This window comes from Zootoca vivipara, chromosome 12 (assembly GCF_965207765.1).
Source record: "Zootoca vivipara chromosome 12, rZooViv2.hap1.1, whole genome shotgun sequence".
NCBI lineage: Eukaryota > Metazoa > Chordata > Lepidosauria > Squamata > Lacertidae > Zootoca > Zootoca vivipara.
Genome location: NC_142595.1, coordinates 12,318,546 through 12,336,117, shown reverse-complemented (window position 1 = coordinate 12,336,117; position 17,572 = coordinate 12,318,546). Strand labels below are relative to the sequence as shown.

The following is a 17,572-nucleotide window of genomic DNA, read 5'->3' as shown; positions in this document are numbered from 1 at the left end:
CCACGATTTTTGGTGTCTGTGCAGATGCAATTTCCAGTGCCACAGAGGCGAGTCCCTGCGCCGGTTTAGTGCCAGGCACGAGTGGGCATTTCAGTTTGGGGGCGGCTCGTGGGCCGGTCAAACAACCTCTGGGCCACTTCTGGCCCATGGGTCTTAGGTTGCTGACCCCTGGTCCAGCTCTACCCCCTTCTGGGTGCCAGCTTTGTGTGCTACAATACTTTTTAAACAAGCGAGGTGAGGTCACTTCAAATGTACACACAACTGTGTCCTTATGGTCTTCCTGACAGGCCTTTTTTGCAAATTCATCCACGATTATCTGTTTTCCCCACTTGTGGGAACAGCATGTCCTTGTAGAACATTAATTCCAAAGGCACGGGGCTTGTCCCAGTAGATGGAACATCAGTTCCAGGCAATGAAACCACAGGGAGAGAGATCCATATTTGATCGGATGCAATGCTTGCTGCCCCAAAGATGGCAGTGTGAAACTCGACTCTCTGTTGAATAGGAATGAGTGGCGAAATGGTGCAGAGAGGCGAAGGGGGTCACATCATCACCCGTTCCTGTGTGTCAAACCGGCACTAGAGCAGGCTGTCCGTATTAGCGCTTTGTTAGGAAGGAGCTGCCGCACAAGGACAAAATTGCTTCCACCGAACCAACCTCATGAACAAGCCATGCAGATGAGCCTCGGCAGGCTTCCAGAACCGAGAGAGGGCCACAGCTTGGCCCTTCAGTTACTCTTGCATCTGGCTATGTCAGAGAAAGGCCAGCTGAGGAAGACGAGCAACTGATGAGCAGACAATGAAAAGAGAAAAACCAGAACTTTTCTGTGTTTTGGAACGGACTGCCATGGAAGATCCACGATGACCACAGAGAAGATAAAGGGCTTTAGATCAGGATTAGACAAATTCATTGAGATTGGATCTGTTGGTGGTCAGAAGCCACGACAGCTAAATGGAGCCTACATGCTCAGAGGAATCCCAACCAGACCCTCCAACATTCCTCACGTGAAAATAGGGACATTCTATTCTACATTTGTATCATCATCCCCATGGCCCCTATAAATGCTCACTGCCAATGGAATACAGTCATACCTTGGATCTCAAACACTTTGTTGACTCCTGAACAAATCGGCTCCCAAACGATCGAAACCCGGAAGTGAGTGTTCTGGGTTTTGAATGCTTTCCGGAAGCCGAATAGCATTCACACCCCTTCTCCAAAGTCCCAGAGAGCTCAGAAAGTGTCAGAACAGAAAGCACAGAGGGTGCAAACTCAGATTACAAAACGTAGGAGTAACGTAGATTAATAGGGACGGAGGGGCGAGTATCCCTTAATTGGGAGCACCGCCATTTCTAGAAGATGTGTTCTTTGTTCTCTTGCTGTGATTGTTAAAGATTCTAACTGGTAAGGCGTTCCTTTCATTTGATCTTCTGGGGGGAGGAAACCGATTCCCCAAAGCCTGACACCATCACTGTTGTGAGATGCGCTGAGGACTGCAGCAGTGGCAGCAGGAATCCCTCCCCTCCCCTTGGGTCCCAATGCCACCATGAGGGGCCAGGCCGCCTCCTCCTTCTCCTCCTCCTCCTGCCTCCATGACAGTAGCATATGGTGAGGAACATCACATGCATACAAACGCACACACACCCTTTCCTGTTATCTTCACACCAACACTAGACTGGGCAAAGGCACGTGTGTGTGTGTGTGTGTTAATTTGATTCAGTTTGCATTTAAAGCTGAATCTCAAATTTTTCGAAATAATATGAGAACTGAATCACAGCTCAAAATTCATCCAGATTTTGCAACATCAGGTTCTCCGAGCGAATAAGCCGTCCCAAAATGAATACATGTGGGGGAAGTGTGCATAAATGTGCATGCATTGCTGAAAATAATATACAATAATGCATTCCGGTCGGAGGGATTGTTTGCAAAAGCATGCACACTGTATGCAAAAAAAATATGAACTTGTTAGGTGAAATTTGCGCTAAAAGGCTGGAAAATGTTCGCGAGGATTTTAAAGCAAAAATGGCAGATTGCTGCAGAAATGTGGAGCACTGAATTCAAAGTGGAGGAAATGAGAAATGGAGAGATCCAAAACTGACTGATCCTTCCAGCCCTAGCTGAAACACAGTCCCTTGACCAAGGTTACTCAGTGAGCTTTGCGGCTGTGTGGGAATATGAGTCTGGGTCTCCCTGCTCCTTGTCTAACACTCTTAAATACCACTACACTTCTGTGTAAATGCATCTGCTACAGGCCAGCCAGTCTCTGTCCCAACTATATGCTTAACCTACCAATGGCCGCTTCTCCATGGCAGCCCTGTCAGTCAAACTGCCCACCCGTGGCAGCCCCTGGTCACATGACAAGAGTGCGCCCTGCCCAAAGGGTCTGCCTCCATCGCAGCTGCATTTACATGGGCAGGAAACAGAGAATCGGCCAGGGAGAGGCCTCGGCACTTTCAGTTTTTCAAAGGCGGAACTGAGAGCTGGTTGTGTTTTCACCAGGTCTGCAGCTGGGCTTGAGTTGGCAGCTTCAACTGGCCATGGCGCCTTATTTCATGCGGGTCTGCGGAGTGTTCTGGGTGATGCTGGGAACCTGCTTTGTGGTCACAGGTATGGCTTCTTCTCGCTCGTGTTCTATTCCCTTCGGTGAAATGGGCCTGTCGGTTTATTCAAATGGGGACGGCAAGTTGAGGGGACAGTGTGCATGTCTCAAGCCAGATGTTGCTGGACTACAGCTCCCAGTTAACATAGGCAATGGTCAGGGATGAAGGTGAGGGCATCGACTCCTTGGGGTGGGGCACTTTGGGAGCCCTATCTTTTTTTTAGGGTGCTTGGCCCCCTCAATATTCAGAGGGTCCTGTGCCCAACGTCAAGACCCTAGAAAATCCATCGGGGGGGGGGGGCAGAACACCTAGGTAGGATATGCACAAAAAATACCTTAAGGAATACCGTAATAACATGACGTTAACGGCAGGCCTTGAATGACTTCTGTGATACTACGGTAGTCTAAGGCTACAATCCTATACCAGAGAGTAAAGAGGTAAAGGGGCCCCTGACCATCAGGTCCAGTCGTGTCCGACTCTGGGGTTGCGGCGCTCATCTCGCTCTATAGGCCGAGGGAGCCGGCGTTTGTCCGCAGACAGCTTCCGGGCCATGTGGCCAGCACGACAAAGCTGCTTCTGGCGAACCAGAGCAGCGCACGGAAACGCCGTTTACCTTCCCGCCGGAGCGGTACCTATTTATCTACTTGCACTTTGATGTGCTTTCGAACCGCTAGGTGGGCAGGAGCTGGGACCGAGCAACGGGAGCTCACCCCGTTGCAGGGATTCGAACCGCCGACCTTCTGATCGGCAAGCCCTAGACTCTGTGGTTTAACCCACAGCGCCACCTGGGTCTCATATACCAGAGAGTAGGTCATGTTGAATTGAACAAGATCTGTTTCTCAGCAGGTTTACTGTGGCAGCTATCTTCCAACGTTACTCATGGGTAGGCATGGCAGAAGCTGCAGGAGGTGGGGTGGCCGAGCACCCCAAAAGTTTCACATTATGGCGATTACCAAGGCGTGGGTGTCACCCTTTCTGATCCTTTTTACACAAGTAACACGTGACAAGGGCTGCTGTAAACCTGCAACGCTCTAAGTCTGAGCGAGCCCCAGTTTGCTCAGTGCCGCTAATATCTGAGCAAACACGCTGTTGGAAGACTTAACGCACTAACCGCTAGGCTGCGGGCTCTCGGTCAGTGCTGCTGTTTCGTGGGCTTGGATGAAATAGAACAATCGTGCATTCGCACCCACTCTTTTGCTAAAATCGCAAGCCAATGAGAAGGAAATAGCTGGACGCTATTGCCTCCCACCTTCCAGTGTCGTGCAAATTCTTCAGGGTCCTATGCAAAATGAACGCTAAAGCGCCGCCGTAAAAATCATGTAGAAACTGCAAACTATTTCATCTGAATGTTTAAATGGCTCCTTTTCAAAGTGCCTTTCCTCTTCCAGCAGAGATGAACGTGACAGACTGCAATGACTCCTAGAAGCAGCGGCAGAGCTTAATGCTCCGGCACCGGGGGTGGGGGGTGGAGATCAGGTGGGGGTGGGGCTAGCGCGCATCCTGGGGGCGTGGCACCCATCGCGGGTGGGGAGAAGGCCATGCTGGCACCCCACTAGGATCACGCTGCCGGGGGTGGGGCGCTCCCCCCCCCGCACTCCTCTTCCTCCCCCACTGCCTACAAGAGGCCATGTAAGTTAGAATCCTGAAGACACAGGGCTTTTCCAGACATCCTGTATATTGCACACTCATTATTATTTATGCTCCTGGTGGTATTGGGGCAGCTATATATGACCCCACTTTCAATACTGACGTAAGTTCTGGGGTGGATGTACTGCTTCATTTACAATCGGGGCACGCCTCATAAGTTCCTGCTGGAATCCGGGTAACTTTTACCGATTAAAATAAAGAATTACTAAACTATAATCAATCAGATAACAGCAAGTCACAATGCATAAAACACCGCAAAACAAGGATCAAATTGAGAAAGAAGGGCACACAACTTACAAAATGGATTTTAAAAAAAATACCCCTGAACTCTTCTCTCCTCCCAGCTGCTTTTGCTGTTCTCAAAGTGATAGTCATAGTCTTCCTCCTAGGGCTGGAGCGAGGTTTAATTCAGAGCTCAGATTTCAAAATTGTGCTCACATTTGAAATATGTGTAAAATGGGGTTCCAGTTAGACGTTAAATCACCAGAGAGCTTTGCTTTGTCTTGTTTTGATAAAAAGAGAGAGATCTCTTCACCTCCGCCCTCCCTTTCGCTGCCATTTTGTGGTTTTTCACCTTTTGTGCACATGCTGTAGTTTCCGAGACGCCAACGCAGATACGCTTCATCGCTGCCAGGTGGGGCAGCCAGGTGTCCTTCAGGTGCGTATCCAGCTCTCCGGCAAATTGGTACAAAGAGATGGAGAATGGCAAGCATCAGGAGATGGTGAACACTTCCAGAGTCCAGGTGTTGAGGAACGAATCGGTGGTCCTGATGCAGATCAGAAAAATCCAGCTCGCCGACAATGGCATCTACTTCTGTGAGAACAACAAGACACAAAATAGTCAGCAGCATTGCTGCGGCACTGAACTGCGAGTCATGGGTGAATAGCTTTAATTTGCTTCCATACTCCTTTTCCCTGCTTCCAAGGTCCTGTAATCTGTGGCTGTGAGTAACCATGAAGCAGGGCACAGACCCTCCAAGTGCCCCTATTTTCCAGGGACATCCCTGATTTAGAGAAGCCGTCCCGGTTTCTGATTTGATCCCGGAATGTCCCACTATTCCTTAAAGGTAAAGGGACCCCTGACCATTAGGTCCAGTCGTGACCGACTCTGCGGTTGCGGCGCTCATCTCGCGTTATTGGCCAAGGGAGCCGGCATAGAGTTTCCGGGTCATGTGGCCAGCATGACTAAGCCGCTTCTGGCGAACCAGAGCAGCACACGGAAACGCCGTTTACCTTCCCGCTTGGAGCGGTCCCTATTTATCTACTTGCACTTTTATGTGCTTTCGAACTGCTAGGTTGGCAGGAGCTGGGACCGAGCAATGGGAGCTTCACCCTGTCGCAGGGATCCGAACCACCGACCTTCTGATCAGCAAGCCCTAGACTCTGTGGTTTAACCCACAGCGCCACCTGCGTCCCTTTTCACTATTCCTTAGGATGCTCCTATTTTCCTCGGAGAAATGTTGGAGGGTATGGAGTTATCCGACCCCTGAGCCATCTGAAGGCAGTTCTGTTTAGGGAAGTTTTTTAAAAAATATTTAATGTTTTATTCTTCTTATTTTATATGTTGGAAGCTGCCCAGAGTGGCTGGGGCAACCCAGTAAGATGTGTGGGGTATAAATAGTAAAATTATCATTATGGAACGGGATGTCCCTATTTTCATGGGGCACATGCAGGGAACAGCCACATATTCACAAGGAAAAGGTATTGCCTGGCATCTTGGATTGTTTCTGATCCCATTTAGGGGCCCATCCTTGCTCTGTTCATACAAAGGGAAGGATGCAGTTAATGAGTCTTGTTACTGGAAGCCCAGAACAAGGATGTCCACTTGTGCAATGGAGCTTTCTTTCTTCCCTCCTCCTGCTTTGCCCCCCAGAATTGGCTCCGGGGAGATGGATGGGAGAGATATTGGCTCTGGGTGAGACACCCACCCACCCACACCCCGTGGAGGAGATGGGTGGGGTTGTTCCATCCAGCAAGCCACAATGCTTACACTGACAGACCCATCGCCATAGCACAACACTGGATTCCACTAGAACCCTGGATGTTTATGCAAATGCAAACCATGCTCACAGTCACACTGCATTGTGGGCTGTGTATTACAGTGGGGAGTCGTTCGTGTTCAAAGATGCAAAAGAAACCATAGTCGCATTGCAGCCAAGGTGCCACAGAATGACAGACCATAGGCCAGGCATCCCCAAACTGCGGCCCTCCAGATGTTTTGGCCTACAACTCCCATGATCCCTAGCTAACGGGACCAGTGGTCAGGGATGATGGGAATTGTAGTCCAAAACATCTGGAGGGCTGAAGTTTGGGGATGCCTGCCATAGGCTGAGCTTATCTTGCCTTCTTTTTAAGGTATCAGCACATTTCAGCAAGTGCAGAAACGAAACACCCTGAAAGATGCCATCATCGTGATCCAGTCCCTTCTTATTGTCCTGTTTGTGAGTGTCCCTGTGTTTCTAACTATGGGGAAGGTAAGTGAGTTGGGCCCTCCTGTGGAAATGCCAAATTCTGACATCGCTGGTGCTCAAGCGCTGCTACAGCCCAATGATGTCGTCCTAACCTTATTTCATTCATTTTAAAAGGCAGTTTGTTTGGGGTTTTTTTTTGAGACATTGTGCGTATACAGCAGTAAATACAAACAACCCATTTGCAACAAGGCCATGATAACCGATATGTGGCAAGTCTTTTAAGGTTCAGCCTGCAAGTAGCATCAGCTTGATCAAACTGGGAAGTCTTAGCGTATTGTGTTTTTAATATTCGGTTGGAAGCCCCCCAGAGTGGCTGGGGAAACCCAGCCAGATGGGAGGGGTATAAATAAGAAATCATGATTATATTGTAGCGCTGTTTCCTGACTGCATGCAAAGCAGAGCCAACAGATGACAGCCACTGGGGAGCTGGTTCCACAAAATCAGAGCTACTGTGAAAGAGGACCTGTTCTGTACTTTCCCAACCAAGTCTCACCTCCCATGTAGAGAGACTGGGCTTTGCACAGAACCTCCATGACTAACCCTATTGGGTAGCCACTTCTTGTATCCAGCATGGCGTTGCAGAGGTGTAATAGACAAGAGATCAGGTGCTGGTGCAGATATTTAGGCTAGAGCAGGCATCCCCAAACTTCGGCCCTCCAGATGTTTTGGCCTACAACTCCCATGATCCCTAGCTAACAGGACCAGTGGTCGGGGAAGATGGGAATTGTACTCCAAAACATCTGGAGGGCTGAAGTTTGGGGGTGCCTGGGCTAGAGCTTTAATGGGTGTCAGATCCCAAGAGATCTCAGAACCCCAGGTTACTCAGTTTCATCATAGGACCCCAGTCTATTCTGTTATGTACACAGTCCTTTCTTCTGTCAATCTTTCCTCTCCTTCTTATCCTCTTAGTAGCTTGCCACAGCAGCTTAAAAGCCCCATCCCCCCTTTTCCTATTCCTCTTTCCTTTACCCTACACTTTGTCCTCGCTGGGGCCATGCCATTTTCATCTGACGTTCATCCCTTTTCACCTACACTTCTCCCTTTGTGTTTCTCTCCTCCTTGCCCTCCTGGCTTTCTCTGTGCTTCTCCTCTGTCATTCTTGTCCTCCTCCTCTTCCTCCTCCTCCATCATGTTGGGACTGGCACCAGGCACTCAGCAACACACCAACTTATAAAGAGCTGATCTCTGCCTCCATCTCTGCACAGCTCCACTTCTGGTCCTGGTGCCTCCAGGTTTTCCTGAACTAGCCAAGGCCCACCAAGGACTCCCTCGCAATGGGTTTAGGGCATGGGTAGGCAAACTAAGGCCCGGGGGCCGGATGCGGCCCAATCGCCTTCTCAATCCAGCCCGCAGACGGTCTGGGAATCAGCATGTTTTTACATGAGTGGAATGTGTCCTTTTATTTGAAATACACCTCTGGGTTATTTGTGGGGCCTGCCTGGTGTTTTTACATGAGTAGAATATGTGCTTTTATTTAAAATGCATCTCTGGGTTATTTGTGGGGCATAGGAATTCGTTCATTCCCCCCCCCAAAAAATAGCCTGGCCCCCCACAAGGTCTGAGGGACAGTGGACCGACCCCCTGCTGAAAAAGTTTGCTGACCCCTGGTTTAAGGCCTTCTCAATATACACTGATTAATCTGAATCACCCATGAAGTCCCATGAAACTGTGTTGCTTGGTAGTGTGCATAGGTATTTTTTAGACCATCTTTAGATGGACAGGTGCAAGTTTTTGTAGGCCTTTGGGCAACACCATCTCGCTGCCCACCAGCCCTGGCACTGCCCCTTCAGCATCATCCATGGCAATTTCCCCAAGCCCTTGTTTGAGACAATCCTGCTCAGTTACTCTGCTGATTCTGACGCAACAATTGCCAAGGTCAGTGATGGGCAACCTTTTGAGCTTGGTGTGTCAAAATTCGCAAAAATACCAAGCATAACTTGGGTGGTGTGTCACTTCGAGAAAAAAACCATAATTTTGGTTTGGGAGGTTTTTTGGGGGGGTGCAAAAGTTGCTTTGTTTTTTGGGGGGATGCCCCAAAGCTGCTGCGCTTTTTTTGGGTGGGGGGGAAGAGAACAGAAATAAATGACGAATAATACCTTCACTGGAACTAACACGCAGCACCAACGTAAGTCTACCAAAGTGCCAAAAACCCCAGCACAGAACGAGTTAAAAAATGAACGCTGTTACACCCAATCATTGTCTGCCAAAGCGCCAGAAAAAACAGCACAGAAAGGGTTAAAAAACCAATCTCTGGCTACCAGCAGCAACAACAACAAAAAAGGATCCGGGTTTTAACAGCGGAGACAAGCTGTAGCGTGAGGAGGAGTGGGAGAACAAATGGGGGGGGCAGCGCAAATGGGCCGGTGGGGAGCGTGCCAGCAGTGGGGGCTCTGCGTGTCACGTCTGACACGCGTGTCATAGGTTCGCCATCACTGGTCAAGGTGAAGGATGCTTCGCTAGCAGTTCCTTTTCAAACAGAGACTAAACAGCTTGGAATAATGTGATGCTATTTCTCCTTCAGGGTGATGCCAAGGATGCACCAGCTGAGGACCACACGTACGAGGTGAGCAACAGAGCGAGGTATTTTCAAAATGGTAAAGCTGGAAAGTGGGGTAGTCTATCTTTGGCAGGAGAGAGAAGGGAAAGTACAGGAATTCATTCAGACATCAGCCAAGGTAGGGGCAAAGAGAGCCAGACTAGAAGCTGTTGGTGGAGCACTGGGTTTGAAGAAGAGCAGAAGTGTTTATCTTGCAGAAGTTATCACTTACTGGTGCTTGGAGGGGGGCAGACAGTATACATGTGTCAGCATCTTCACACAAGTGAAAGAGAAAAAGGAGGAGGCGAGTCCTAAGTGAATGGGGGAAGACAATGGTGTTTGTATATGGCATAATCTGTGTTCAGGTGACTGCTGAGTGCTTTAAAACAATTGTGTGCCTGTCGTCCGGCGAGCGAGAGAAAGTGTTTGCGGAGAAGGGACGTAGGAAAATATATTGCAATCCAAAGCCATACAAGTTGTGTGGTTCTGTAATGTCATTCGGGTCCAGCCTTTTCATTGGTACATTTGAGGAATTTGGGGGTGAGGGGCAACCCAACCCAAAGCAATGACAGCAAATCAACACAAAAATATTGCCACAAATATGAAAATCATAATGATTACAAATCATACATTTCTGTGATTGTGGGGTGGGAAGATAGAATGCTGGTCTTTGCCCCTTCTACCTGCTGCTGCCCGTTGATGGTTGCTACCTGGGTGCCTTTTGGCCATTGCTGGTGATTTAAAAGACAGTGAATGATGAATATGTATTTGTCTGGGGACAAGAGTGGATCCCTGCCTTTGTATACAAACTTTCTCCCTTTTGCTTCCTTGCAGGGGTTGATGGTTGAACTAGCTGATACATATGAAGACATTTGTACTTACCAGGACAGAGTAACAGACAAGTGGAATTTGGGAGAGAGTCCAGGCGAGGAATGAAAAGTTTTGCAGCATCCTCGGCAAGGTGTGCCACACCTGACTTTGGAACAAGTTTTGCTTGGCTACAATGCTCTTGATGCAGCTCTTGCTTGCTTGCTTGCTTGCTTGCTTGCTTAGCTATCATCAGCCGAACTGCTAGATCAAATGTGGTACTCCTTCACTCCTGATTCCTTGGGCATTCGGTTTGTTGTTAAGAGGTACCCAAAGCTGGGGTACTGGGCAGACCCTATTTAGGGAAACTCCCCTCCCACCCTCCCCATACAAGAGGAAAACACAAAATTGTAAATAATTAAATTTGAGGGTGGGGTTTTTTTTCTAACATTAGTTTGCTTGCCATAAATTAGCATTCTAATTTGAATGGGTTTCCTCCCACACATGCACACATCCTCAATTCTTGAAGCTGATAAATTTAGGGTGGTTTTTAAAGGAAAGCTGGATATTTGAAGCGTTGAATTCAGTAAGCCAATACCAAACGTAGGGATGGGGGAGCCATTGAGTTCAATTCTCATTTAAAGGCGAACCAATGTAATCTGCATGTTTTGAAACAATATGCAAACCGAAACACAACCATCCCGCAAAAGGCACACCGCTCTGAATTTTGCAATGCAGTTCTTCAGCCAAGTGATATGCAGAAAGATGCATATGCTAAAGCATAGTGCGCGGAAAAAAATTGCACATATTGGTGAAAATTATATACCGCAATGCATTGTATTAAGGGGAACTGCTTTGCCGAAATGTGCATAATAGGCTAAATTGCAAATAAAATATACAGCCTCCCATGTATATTGGGAGCAATTCTCCTAATTTAATAATGGAATAATGGAAAAGCAGAATAGAAATAATGAATATTAAATCAAATCTAAAATGCAAATGAATTTTCATGAATTGCTGACGTGTGAAAATGTGGAGTCCCAAATATAAGTTTGGAAAGATTAGAAGCTGAAATCGAAATTCACCGATTCCGAACCAAACATTAGTACTTTAAAACTAACCAAGAAGACATTAAGGTATAGCACACAATCTACTGAAATGTCCTGTCATTTGGCCAGGACATTCCAAATTTACATCACCTTTATGACCCCCCTTATAAGATTTAATGTATTGCCGTTTGCAGTTCTGCAAGGTAGATTTTTTTTGAAAATCCCATATTCTGAAAGGTACTGCCTTTGTGGCACAAAACAGATCGAATCTATCACACGTTTTTATTTTATTGCCCGGGGGGGGGGGGAATCTATTTCACCGACTCTTCCAGGGTGTCCTTTCTGCTGAATAACTGTAGGAATGACGTTGTGGAGAATGTGGCAAGATTTTTGCGTGATGCCATGAAACTACATCACCATATAGGTCCCAAGAGCCACCTTTGTATCTCATGATGTCTGGACAGCTTTATCCTAAAGTATCTCCTATTACGACTCGCTGCCAGTGTTGTGTTTTGATCCATGTATACGACGTACTCTTTCTATGCCAATAAAGAAGACTGAATTGAATTGAATTGAATTGAGGAGTCCTGTCACCAAAGCTTCAGTTTCACAGCTCAGACTAATCTCAATGGTGCTCGTGCAAGAGAACCTCCCTTGTGCCTTTATTTTTCAAAAGTAGCTCTCCAATAAATTTTCCAAAAGTGATCTTTAAGCTTTTCAAAATTAAAAAAAGAGTTCTAAAGCTGATTTATTCTATTTATTAATTTTTGAATGTGTGTGTGTGTGTGTGTGACCTGTAACCAAAAGTTTCCATGTAGAATTTTGCTGATTTTCCAGTTCTTCCTCTGCCCAGATTTGTCATGCATTCCACGCCCACTGAGCATGCTCAGTCCACACTGGGTTCTTCTTGAGTTCCCAGGCTTAGGTTTCTTTCTGAATGTTTTCATACTCCCTTGTCCACAGCTGGTACCATTTTGGTTCTGTAATAACCACTCACAGCCTGAAAGCTAGAAATGGAGGAGACTGTGTTTCTTTCAGCTCTGGAGTGGATTTTATTGATCCAGAAAAGGAGAGGGGGTATGAGAAAACTCTATGGTAGCTGGCACCATTGTCGGAAACTGTGTCTTGAGACTCCCACATGAGAGAAGTATAGCAGTGGAGAGACACATGGAGTCTGGGACGTATTACTAGCTTGTTAGGTGGAATCTTGTTTGGCCACCTGGACTGTCTCTTCGAGAGCTTATGACCACAGCCCCAAAGAGCAGCAGAAGTGTTGCTATGTGTCTTAGCCTTCTCTCTGATGACTCAGAAGTGTAGAGTGCTTCCTACTGAGTGAATTCACTGAAGAGAATAGCTGCAGCCTGCCTGGATCACAAGCTTAACATGAGTCAACAGTGTGAAGTAGCTGCAAAAGAAGCTAATACTGTTCTAGGCTGCATCAACAGCTTCTGATTGGATCCTGGAATGTCCCTTTTTAGGTCCCTTTTTTGGTCCAGAGCTCTGGCATGAGACAGCCAGCTCACGCCAGACCGTCAGATTGAAAGACACTCGGTTTTTTTGGTCTTGCTCTCTGCCACGAATCAGCTGGCTTGCGCCAGGGCGCCGGGCCAAAAGACGCTTGTTTTTTCGGTCTTGTGCTCTCTCAAGGATCAGCTGGCTCCCACAAGGGCTTGGGACCAAAAAAGAAAAAGAAAAAAAAGACGAGCATCACAATTTTGATTGGTGGGGTGTCAAAGGGTAGGCTACACATGCTGATGTTCAAAGCAGAGGAGGCCCAAGCAAGAAGGAAACAGTGGCAATTTATAATTACACAACACCCTGGAGAGAACACACTTGAACAGTACCAAAGCTTTGGCCCCCGGTGATCTTTTGCTAGGAGTTGGCGGTGCTTCACAGTGTTTCCTCTTGTTTTCGGGTGGTTCACCGAAGCAGATCTGTTTCTTTCCTGTCGTTTTGCATGACTAAATAATTCCCCCCCCCCCTGTGCAGCAGGGAAATGGGTACCTGAGGCAGGGGTGGGGTGGGAGGTGGAAATGTCACACGTTCATTCAGGCAAGGCAATGGAAAGGGGACTTTACACAACCAAGTTTCAGTTCTGCCAGCGATGGCTCACCCTTCCATCGCCATCTTAGCTTTGAGACCCTCGTTGGTCTCTGAGGTTGTACTGACTCCAAGGACCTTGACTGCATGTTCCTTTCAATGGGCAGAGATTTCTTAGCCCTTCAATGAAATAGTGTCTTGATTCATAGAATCATAGAATCATAGAGTTGGAAGAGACCACAAGGGCCATCCAGTCCAACCCCCTGCCAAGCAGGAAATACCATCAAAGCATTCTTGACATATGGCTGTCAAGCCTCTGCTTAAAGACCTCCAAAGAAGGAGACTCCACCACACTCCTTGGTAGCAAATTCCACTGCCGAACAGCTCTTACTGTCAGGAAGTTCTTCCTAATGTTTAGGTGGAATCTTCTTTCTTGAAGTTTGAATCCATTGCTCCGTGTCCGCTTCTCTGGAGCAGCAGAAAACAATCTTTCTCCCTCCTCCATATGACATCCTTTCATATATTTGAACATGGCTATCATATCACCCCTTAACCTTCTCTTCTCCAGGCTAAACATACCCAGCTCCCTAAGCCGTTCCTCATAAGGCTTTCTCATAAGGATTCCTCATAAGGATTCAAAATTGGAAACAGCACCTGCTGAGTTTCTTCCTGCAAAGAAGCAGGAACCCCATCAGAAAAATAAACCCAGAACTTCTCCTGTTTCAGCTCTTGTCGTGCTTTCCATCCATTTTCCTCCTCCGCACAGATATTTTTTCCTCCTTTTGGTCTGGTCTGGTTTGTTGGTTCTAGGGAGGGAGTGAAAATTCTGTACGTTTGCATTTTAATTCGAGCCAACGTAACTGGTTTTCTTAATATTTATGTGCCCGATCATTACCTGCTCCCTGGAAATTAAATCCCACCCACTCCCTCTTCCCCCTCTTGCATGTAATAAGATACAAAGGCAAGTGCCTTGTTTGGATAAACAGATGGCTGTCCCCTGCAAGGCGATGAGGGCGGCAAAGATCAGAGCCCCCACAACACAACACAACACAACACAACACAACACACAGTGGTCAAGGGGTCAGCTAAGGATTGTGGGGTTATATCTGCTAACGGGGGACTCTCCAGCAAGAGATGGAGAGCTGAAACTGGAGGCAGGTCTCGCCATCAGAATCAAGCTCTGGCGAACCAGTTTTCAGTCCCTGGGCTCAGTTATTTTTTTTACAGATTTATACCCAGCCCTTCCGTAAAAAGGATCAGGGCCGCATGTAAAAGTCTACATGAAAACTTCCTCAAACGCAACTGCATTTCTCTGAGCATGTGCATGTTGGAGGTCTTTGTCAGGTAAAGGGTAAAGGTAAAGGGACCCCTGACCATTAGGTCCAGTCGTGACCGACTCTGGGGTTGCGCGCTCATCTTGCATTATTGGCCGAGGGAGCCGGCGTATAGCTTCCAGGTCATGTGGCCAGCATGACACAGCTGCTTCTGGCGAACCAGAGCAGCACACGGAAACGCTGTTTACCTTCCCGCTGTAGCGGTTCCTACTTATCTACTTGCATTTTGACGTGCTTTCGAACTGCTAGGTTGGCAGGAGCTGGGACCGAGCAACAGGAGCTCACCCCGTCACAGGGATTCGAACCGCTGATCTTCTGATCAAGGCTCAGTGGTTTAACCCACAGCGCCACCTGGGTACTTGGCATAAAAAGGGAGACCATCTTTGGATGTGAGCTCAGCATCTTTCCCTCAGTGCTTCTTAAGTCACCCCACCCAACATACCTCAGACTCCTGTGATTGCAGAGCAATGTTTCCACAATAAAAGTGGCGACTTCAAGGACTCTGTTCCAAGCCCAGCATCTTTCATTTTATAAAATAAATACAGCGGTACCTCGAGTTACAAACGCTTCAGGTTACAAACGCTTCAGGTTACAAACTCCGCTAACCTGGAAGAGTTACCTCGAGTTCAGGGCTGGTGCTAGGGTTTTTTGCGCCCTAGGCGAGATCACCTTCTGGCGCCCCCCCCATTTCCCTGGGGCCGCCTCCACTGCACCTCTCAGCTGTTGAGCGGCTTCAGGCCGCTCTCCGGAAGCCGCTCAACAGCTGAGAGGCGCAGTGGAGGCGATGCCAGGCAGCACCGGCGGGTGGCAGGCAGGCTGGCCAGCGCCCCCTCCATTTTGGCGCCCTAGGCAGCTGCCTAGTTCGCCTTAATGGACACGCCGGCACTGCTCGAGTTGAGAACTTTGCCCCAGGATGAGAACGGAAATCATGTGCCGGCGGTGCAGCGGCAGCAAGAGGCCCCATTGGCGAAAGCACGCCTCTAGTTAAGAACAGTTTCAGGTTAAGAGCAGACCTCCGGAACAAATTACGGTAAGTTCGTAACTAGAGGTACCACTGTACTTGGGTATGACAAAAGACAGGACAGGACAGGACAGGACAGGACAGGACAGGACAGGACAAGACAAGACAAGACAAGACAAGACAAGACAGAAAGAAAGAAATTTCTAATTCCTTTGCAGGCTCTAGAGCTGGCTGCCCTTTGAGGAAATATATTATTAGACGACTGTCCAGATTCTGATACTGGTGTGTTTGGCCGTTGTTGCTGTTTTGTTGTCGTTTGTACCAGAGGGATGGCAAACCTGTGGCTTGTTGGACTCCAACTTCTATCAGCCCCAGTCAACGTGACCAATGGTCAGGGATTTTATTCTTTTATTTGTAAGAATACTTACATACCACTGTATCATTAAAAAAATATATCCCGGCGGTTTACAACAGCTGTTTCCTAGTATTTTGAGAAGCTCGTATTTCTGTGCCTACTTTCTTCGGACCACCAATAAATTTACAGACCTATTTATAGCACACACACACACCCAACTTATTGGGAGGAAATGTGCTCTGACACACATCACTGGCTGCTTTGACTTCCTTGTCAAAAAAGATGTCAAAAAGAAAAAAACAACTACCAGACTTTTAGAGGACATCTGAAGATAGCCCTGTTTAGGGATGCTTTTAATCTTTAAGAAATTAGTGTATTCTAATATTTCTGTTGTGGGACCCAGGTGGCGCTGTGGTTAAACCACTGAGCCTAGGGCTTGCTGATCAGAAGGTTGGCGGTTCGAATCCCTGTAATGGGGTGAGCTCCTGTTGCTTGGTCCCAGCTCCTGCCAACCTAGCAGTTCGAAAGCACGTCAAAATGCAAGTAGACAAATAGGAACCGCTACAGCGGGAAGGTAAACGGCGTTTCCATGTGCTGCTCTGGTTTGCCAGAAGCAGCTTTGTCATGCTGGCCACATGACCTGGAAGCTATACGCCGGCTCCCTCGGCCAATAATGCGAGATGAGCGCGCAACCCCAGAGTCGGTCACGACTGGACCTAATGGTCAGGGGTCCCTTTACCTTTACCTTTATCACACCAGAGCAAAAAGTGGAACCTCCCCCCCCTCAGGTACCTTTACCTTTAATATTTCTGTTGGAAGCCGCCCAGAGTGGCTGGGGAAACCCAGCCAGATGGGCGGGGTATAAATAATAAATTATTATTATTATTATTATTATTATTATTATTATTATTATTATTATTACTACTACTACTGTTGTTGTTGTTGTTGTTGTTGTTGTTGTTGTGTGGTGCTTCCTCCAGCTCTGATGCGCCTTCTTGAGGTGTTCCATAAGTGATCAGAATTTCACAAGGTAGGCTGAACGTGGGCGTTATCCAGCAAACACGGATGAACCTGAAAGCAACCCAGCATCGAAAGTGGGGGGAAAAACACACCCAGATGTTGGTGCCTCTGCAGTTACTGGACACCTGGCCTTGGCAGGGGGTGTGATCCTCTCTCCCACCCCCTCGCACAATGGCTTTCCTAGGAGATGACCTTTGCATGATGCACATATGAGGCCAAGCTCAGAGGGGCTTCTGAGAAAAGGCCCACAACTCACCTTGCAAAATCCATGTTTATTAACAGGGGGCGACTTTCCTCGAAATGTCATGAACTGGAAGATCCCCGCCCAGGATTGCATAAGCCCCCCGTGGGTGTGCTACCGAGATGTCAGCAAAGGATGAAATTGTAGACCACACCATCACGACACAGAGAGTAAAACATTGGTTCAAAATGCAGAATCCCTGGAATTTTGATATTCTGAATGTTCTAGTAGGGCAGGCATGTCCAACAGGTAGATCGTGACGTCTGTGGTAGATCACTGGTAGGTCATTGGCTGCCCCCAAAGAAGCTGAACAACTGTGGCTCCCCCCCCCCCAAAAAAAGCTCAACGTTTTTTTACTTCCTCCCTGAAAAAACTCAACAACTTTGACCGGAACCCCAAAAAGGGGGTAGATCACTGCCAGTTTTTAACTCTGTGAGTAGATCACAGTCTCTTGGGAGTTGGCCACTCCTGTTCCAGGGGGTTGAGCAGGGCTGGGAATTGGGGGATTGTTTGT

General features: G+C 47.8%; 1 protein-coding gene across 2 annotated transcripts; it reads left to right on the top strand.

The window, feature by feature from the left end:
- Positions 1–2,435: 2,435 nt before the first annotated feature.
- On the top strand, positions 2,436–11,679 carry CD79B (CD79b molecule). 2 transcript variants are annotated; one of them, XM_035135812.3, is made up of 5 exons: positions 2,436–2,604; positions 4,839–5,123; positions 6,600–6,718; positions 9,237–9,278; positions 10,086–11,679. In XM_035135812.3, the coding sequence occupies exons 1-5, from the start codon at positions 2,535–2,537 to the stop codon at positions 10,185–10,187; spliced, it is 618 nt and encodes a 205-aa protein (XP_034991703.1). In that variant the 5' UTR covers positions 2,436–2,534; the 3' UTR covers positions 10,188–11,679. The 2 variants fall into 2 exon arrangements, with proteins under 2 accessions (XP_034991703.1, XP_088511192.1); XM_088655066.1 differs by having other exon boundaries at positions 2,438–2,604; positions 6,600–6,685.
- Positions 11,680–17,572: the final 5,893 nt, after the last annotated feature.